The 6743-nt window shown below is 34.9% G+C and overlaps 1 protein-coding gene across 1 annotated transcript; it reads left to right on the top strand.

The window, feature by feature from the left end:
* Nucleotides 1-970: 970 nt before the first annotated feature.
* On the top strand, nt 971-6743 carry LOC132058773 (SNF1-related protein kinase regulatory subunit beta-2). The gene is made up of 4 exons (XM_059451103.1): nt 971-1339; nt 2351-2529; nt 2624-2786; nt 6044-6743. The coding sequence occupies exons 1-4, from the start codon at nt 1184-1186 to the stop codon at nt 6368-6370; spliced, it is 825 nt and encodes a 274-aa protein (XP_059307086.1). The 5' UTR covers nt 971-1183; the 3' UTR covers nt 6371-6743.

The following is a 6743-nucleotide window of genomic DNA, read 5'->3' as shown; positions in this document are numbered from 1 at the left end:
ACCCGCATACTTATGCCAAGTTTGCCCATAAGGCATAAGATGCGGTCCGCATAACATCGTAATTCCTTAAAACGTATATGCGCATGCATAGCGAAATTTAAACTCGCCTTGCGATTTTTTTAAAATTTTTTGACCATAGGTGATTCGAACTCGAACCCATAAATTTTAAATTTAAAGGCAAAATTTAAAGATTTTAAATATGAGGGGCAAAATTTAAAGACCACCCAAAAGAAGGGCAATTCTGCAAATTGCCCACCCTGTTACATCATTGGGCCACCACACTGTCAAATAAAATGTTACTCTTTGTATCTACATAATAATACTCTCTTTGTTTCAATTATGTGATATTTTTCAGTTTTTGAGAGTCAAAAAAGAAAAATTTTGATTGTAATTTTTTCTTATGTTTTTTAAATATTTTAAAACTATATGACTTATAATACTTTTTATATCATTTTTTAAATATTTAAATTCTTTTTTTTAAAAAAATTAAAGATTATATGTCTGAATTCACAATCAAAATTAAAAGATTTGACTCTCGAAATCCGACTTGTATCACATAAATTGAGATGGAGGAATTAGTCCCCTCAAATAAGGTACTCTACATTTTTTTAATATTTATGATGTTTTAAAATATTTGATGTAGTACTGATTTTATTCCTTTTACTTTTCAGAAAATTCAAACTTCTTGTAATTAAAATATTAAGGTGACATAATTTCTATATTTTTAAGTATATATGTAAAAGATCAAGGAAAAGTAGTGGTAATAGCAACTATAATATGATTAATCATTATGGTTTTCAGCATCATTATAGTATATTATGCAAAATATAAAAGCAACATAGTTCCAAACTCATTGGATTGCATAAAGTATCAATTTTTATTTTTTGCCCCCCCCTATTAATCTTTTTCTTTCCTCCTATATTCCTCACTTCACTCAACCTAATCTAAATGGAAGGAGAAATCCAATTCTTTGATTCTCCTTAAACATATATTTTTTCTTTTTTTAACATAAGCATATTAAATGTCAAAGTTGTGATGTGATTAATAAACTGTAGTGGGTAAACGTGTTTATATAATTTATTACATAAGTGGAGTACTTATTTTTTTTTTTCCACAAAGGAATCTCTTTTTGTAGATTCCAAGTAGGTTCCTTTTTTTTAAAATTAAAAATAGAAACTTTATAATGGGGAATGTTAATGGAAGAGAAGAGATTGGTGACAATAGTGAATCTGGGGTTGATGGTGGGGTCCACCAAGAAACTATGGATGGTGAATTTATGGGTCAATCTCCACCTTCAAGTCCTACAGCTTCTCAATCACCATTGATGTTTAGACCTCAGGTCAGTTCTTGAAAATAAAAAATAATTAAAAAAAAATGAAGGGGGTGTTTTTTTTTTTTTTTTTTTTTGGTTTCCTGTTGTTGATTGCTGTATTGGGTTGTTTGTTTGGATGTAAAGTTTTGATCTTTTGGAAGATTTGATGTAGATTTAGTGTGGATATATTTTTAGTTTGGAAATTAATGGTTAGATCTGAAGAAAGGTCATTACTTTGAAAAGTTTGATGGGGAATTAATAAATATGGTTATGGTTTGTTTTGGAATCAGGTAATAAACTTTAGTGATTGTTCCTCATAGAAATTTTGTTACATAATGGAATTTACTTTATTAGAATTTGGACTGAAGAGTGTTACCTTTTGTATCTATTGGAGGACTCTCCTCTTTGAAGATGATAGAAAAAATATAGGCCCCAAAGATAACTTTTTTGGCTTCAGGATCAAGACATCTCTTTTCAAGCGAGGAACAAAACAAGATCATTTCGTTCCATTTTTAGTAAAATAGTGAAGGATATTCTGTTAGGAATGAAAACCGGGATGGTAGGGGATCCGTATATGCTGTTCAGGTCGATTAGAAGGTGCGGAAATAGCTAGGACTGAATGCGGAAAGCATGGGAAAAAATCTCGTAATGTATTTAACCAGATATTATGCTCCTACGGAACTCTCTGCTCGTTACGGAATCTCAGGTGTCAAATTCTGAATTTCAACAACAACATGGATGCAAATCTCAGGCGTAAATAAAAAGGGACGTGCTATATCTGAAACGTACAAATTATAGTAAATATATTAAGAGGCATATGTAGTAGGGGTTGCAAACCGGACGGTACACAGCTTGGTTTTGGAAGATATGACACTAAAAGTATTAACCACTTGTTAAGCACTAACCAGCATTTTTGAGTTATCTAGCAAGAAAGGCTACATCTATGTATGTCGTGTTTATTCCTTATTAGAAATTGGTCCAGGATGTTGATCTTCTTATAGACTGTGAAATTGTTTGTTTTGAAATGTTTTTACCCAGATGCCAGTGGTCCCTTTACAAAGACCCGAGGAGGTGCATATCGCAAACCCTTCATGGATGCAAACCACCTCAGGATACGAAGACTTGAATGATGAGCAAGGAGTTCCCACATTGATATCATGGACCTATGATGGCAAAGAAGTTGCCGTGGAGGGATCATGGGATAATTGGAAATCAAGGTTTGTAAGCTTGATTTTATTCTTCCACGTTCTACATCGCAAAAATAGACAAAATTCTCAACTTCTTGGGCTTAGATAAAATTCATTTTCTCAGGAACCCTTTGCAAAGATCTGGGAAAGATTTCACCATTTTGAAGGTGCTTTCTTCCGGAGTTTACCAGTATAGGTTTATAGTTGATGGACAATGGAGGTGTTCCCCTGACTTGCCATGCGTCCAGGATGAAGTAGGAAATACTTACAACATTTTGGATGTGAAGGTACATTTGCCATCTGAAAATTATCTCCGTTCATTTTCTCTGAAATATTCTATTGAGTTCCAAACCTAGTTTCTATTGTATTTTCCTATTACAATTTACAAGGATCAAAACAAGAATAGAAGGAAACCAGACGTCCAATAGAGACTTCGCTAACACATGCAGACAAACATACACATATATAACATACAGTATCAAAATATAACTACATTTTGTGGGCCTTTGTGATTTATTGTGCATGGCTTCGCTTTACTTGCTTATGTGAATATAAAATACGACTATTCGAGTCAGATTAACTACCCTTTGAAACCAAGAAGAGTATAATCTTTATTTGTTATGCTCCAAGATATTTAAGAGAGTAGATCTTACACTATGGGAGTCTTTCCAGCCTGGACTTTTTACGGAAACAAGACGTGCCAGCATATGGATCCGTGTCCTGTTAAAAAATGGCATGGATATAGATTAGATTGTTTTGGTCCAAACAGTGGACAGGCTTAATCTAGCCTTTTCTTAGATTAAGCCTTAACTTCAACAAAGATTGTCGTTATATTATGGTGTGTCAATGCACCACAAACTATGAATTGTTAGAGCCCTTGAGATGAAATACCTGAAGATGTTTCTGTTTTGTCAAAGCTAATCACTGACTAGAAAAGATTTGGTGAAAGTTTTGCTGAGCCCCACTTCCTGTAGCCATCAAGAATCATAGAAGAAAGTTTATGGTTAAAGGAAAGGTAGAACTAATTATCTACACTCAAATAATTCATCTTATTATATGCCTTTTGTATATATTGTCATATTGCGTAGAGATTTAGAGGATGCTTTTAAAGTGAGGGATCAACTCTTCTTTACAAATCAAAGAAATTATGGAAGAGCTATCTCTACTTTATAGTAGTCTTTCAGTGTGGAGTGTTCGGTGAAAGCTGAAAGACTGTAACTCGACGAGCCATTCTTGATGGAAATGATGATCTCTCTCAATCTCAATGCCTTTTTTTCTTTTGGAGGAGATGATATATGTAAAGAAATATCAAGGACTGGATAAGCATAAAAACAACCTCACCACCGTGCAGCTTACAAGTAAAAGAAAACAAAAGAAAAATGAAGGGAGAGACTGTAGAGAGAGAGAGAGAAGTGAACTAAAGAGGAAAATTACTTTTACAATTTATGAGACTCGTTTTTCTCATACCCTTTGATTATCTCCCATTATCTCCTGGACTTTTGTATTTTTGCTGAATTTTGTAAAGAATCTTTGTAATATGTCAATTAGTAGATATATTTCCGTAAGTTGTTTGTGGCAGTCTTTATTTCTGTTCTTATAAGGTGAATTTTATAAATATATATGGTGGTCTTTATAGCAGAAACATTAATTGTGAATTTGTTTTGTTTGGTTTTGGCAGCTTTGTTAACTTCTTTAGTGCTTTTGTGACTTCTTCACAAATTCTTCTATTTTCCTCCTTGTCTTCTCCAACTGTGTATCCACGGCACTAGCAATCGTGCTTCATGGGTGCATGCAAAATTGCTGAAAATCTTCTCTTTTTTATTTTCTTAAAATTCATGTACTCCACTTCTCATCAGAAGCATACAAGATTCATCCATTAATAAATTTAATTATGGTTTTCCCATCTCAAAAAAAAAAAAATTAATTACCGTCTGCATACTATTTTGCTGCTGTTAACCTTCACAGACACGACATAGTTTCTTGAAACTCATGGGACTTAGCAAAGAGTTGCACAATGAAAGCAAAAGATCCAAAGATGTTTTGAAAGCAAATACGAAAATATTCATATACTGAAACGTTGATGCCTGTCATTTTGGCATTTTGGTGTAGACTAGAAGATCTCAACTCAGTGGATAGGATTTTAGACCTTTCTCAGCTTCCTTCAATGATGTAAGGAGCTGAGTCTGTTTGTGATTTCGACACAATCTTTGTGCTGGCTTGCGTGTGAAACCATTTCCTTTCTCAAAGAAAAACAATGAAAGCAAAAGATCCATATAGGCGATACCAAACAGTTGGGATTTAGGCTTAGTTGCGTTGGTACACTTACATTTGACCCAGGGGTTTGCTAGGAGTGCTTTTTGTTTAGAGATTTCTATGTTAATATAGGGATAAGAGTAAGAATTAAAGAACGTCTAGTTTTATAGAACTCTTATAGTCTTATATGAGTATTGGAATGAAACTCAAATTGAGTGAAATAGACATTTACATATAACCAACCTAACTATTATTTTATTATTGATATGTAATTACTGTTTTACCAATTATAGAGGGGGAAAAAGGAAGAAAACAAATACAGTGTTGCTGCTGCTTGATTGGGCATAGGAATGTCTCATATGCATCCTACTCTAGCACCTGCTTCCCGTCCCGAAACCTATTGCTACTCCAAATGGTTGCAAACAGAAAATGCTACTAAATTGACGTGTATGCTTTATAAATAGTTCTTATAAATGTACTATATATGTGGCAGAGAAGAAGTAATTAAAGTAATAGGTGAAAGTTAGTTTGATATAGAAAATATCATGTCAGATTTAAATATGATTTGGTGAGATAATTGAATTCTTGAAATTTGTGAAAACTATATAGAACAACATGAATTTAGAAAAATGTCCAGTCTTCTTTGTCTTTATCTCAATTGCTTGACTACCTACCTTGAAAGAAAACTACCTAGGAAGGGTGTGGCCAAGCGGTCAATGAAGTGCGTTGAACACCATAAGGTGTCAGGTTCAAATTCCAGCAGAGACAAAACACTAGGTGATTTCTTCCCATCTGTTTTAGCCTTGGTGGACATAGTTACCTGGTACCTGTTGCTGGTGGGTTGTGGCAGGTATCCCGCAGAATTAGTCGAGGTGCGCGCAAGCTGTCCCGGACACCACGGTTAACAACAACAACAACATACCCTGTGTAATCCCACAAGTGGGGTCTTGGAAGGGTAGGATGTACGTAGACCTTACCTTACCTTTGTGAGGTAGAGAGGTTGTTTCCGAATGACCCACACCACAGTTCCAAGAAAAAAAGATTAGATTGATTGTTAAAATGTAAAGAAGTGTTGCAATTTGTTTGTAGTATGTGACCAGCTCGTCTGAGAATACTTTCTATTTTCATTGCGGGGTACCCAAACTTTCATTGGACTATGTTCTTAATACTGTCATAATGATCACAATATTAAGTCTTTCATTTCCTGGTGACAATTGATTCCCTTCGCTTCAAAAGTCACAAGTTGACAAAGGAAAACTAAATTGACAAAAACTTGTGCTGTTTGATGCAGGATTATGTGCCAGAAGATATCGAAAGCATTTCTAGTTTTGAACCTCCTCAGTCCCCAGATTGCAGTTACAGTAACTTGCAACTTGGAGCAGAGGACTACGCCAAGGAGCCACCTTTAGTTCCGCCTCATCTACAGATGACTTTGCTTAACGTTCCAGCAACTCACATGGAAATTCCACCTCCTTTGTCGAGACCTCAGCATGTGGTACTTAACCACCTCTACATGCAGAAGGGGAAGAGTACCCCATCTGTGGTAGCACTCGGTTCAACTAATCGATTCCTCTCCAAATATGTGACAGTCGTACTTTACAAGTCCATACAGAGGTGAACACCGGTCTGGATGACAAATTATTACAAGTCAGTTCTCAACTAATGGCCACTCAAGAAAGCAGCAGAGGAATGTGTCGAGATCAAATTTTCTACTGTCACTTTACCTGTGTAATCACTTATACTTATTCGCAGTTACAAGTTACTACATCTAATGGAGTAGAGTTGTCATGGCCACACGAAAAATAACACGGTTGAAAGAGAGAAACCGTGCTTGTTGTACTCTTGAGGAGTCTCTAAGTTGTGCTGGAATCTAGAGTTTTGTAGATAGGATGTTTAAGGTTTTAATGGAATTCTGTGAACCATAATCTTGTTTTCCTTCCCAATTGGCCATTGGAGAATTGAATGAAAATTTTGGCTTTAGTTTTATTGAA

This window comes from Lycium ferocissimum, chromosome 6 (genome assembly GCF_029784015.1).
Source record: "Lycium ferocissimum isolate CSIRO_LF1 chromosome 6, AGI_CSIRO_Lferr_CH_V1, whole genome shotgun sequence".
NCBI lineage: Eukaryota > Viridiplantae > Streptophyta > Magnoliopsida > Solanales > Solanaceae > Lycium > Lycium ferocissimum.
This window is presented reverse-complemented; position numbering and strand designations above follow the sequence as displayed.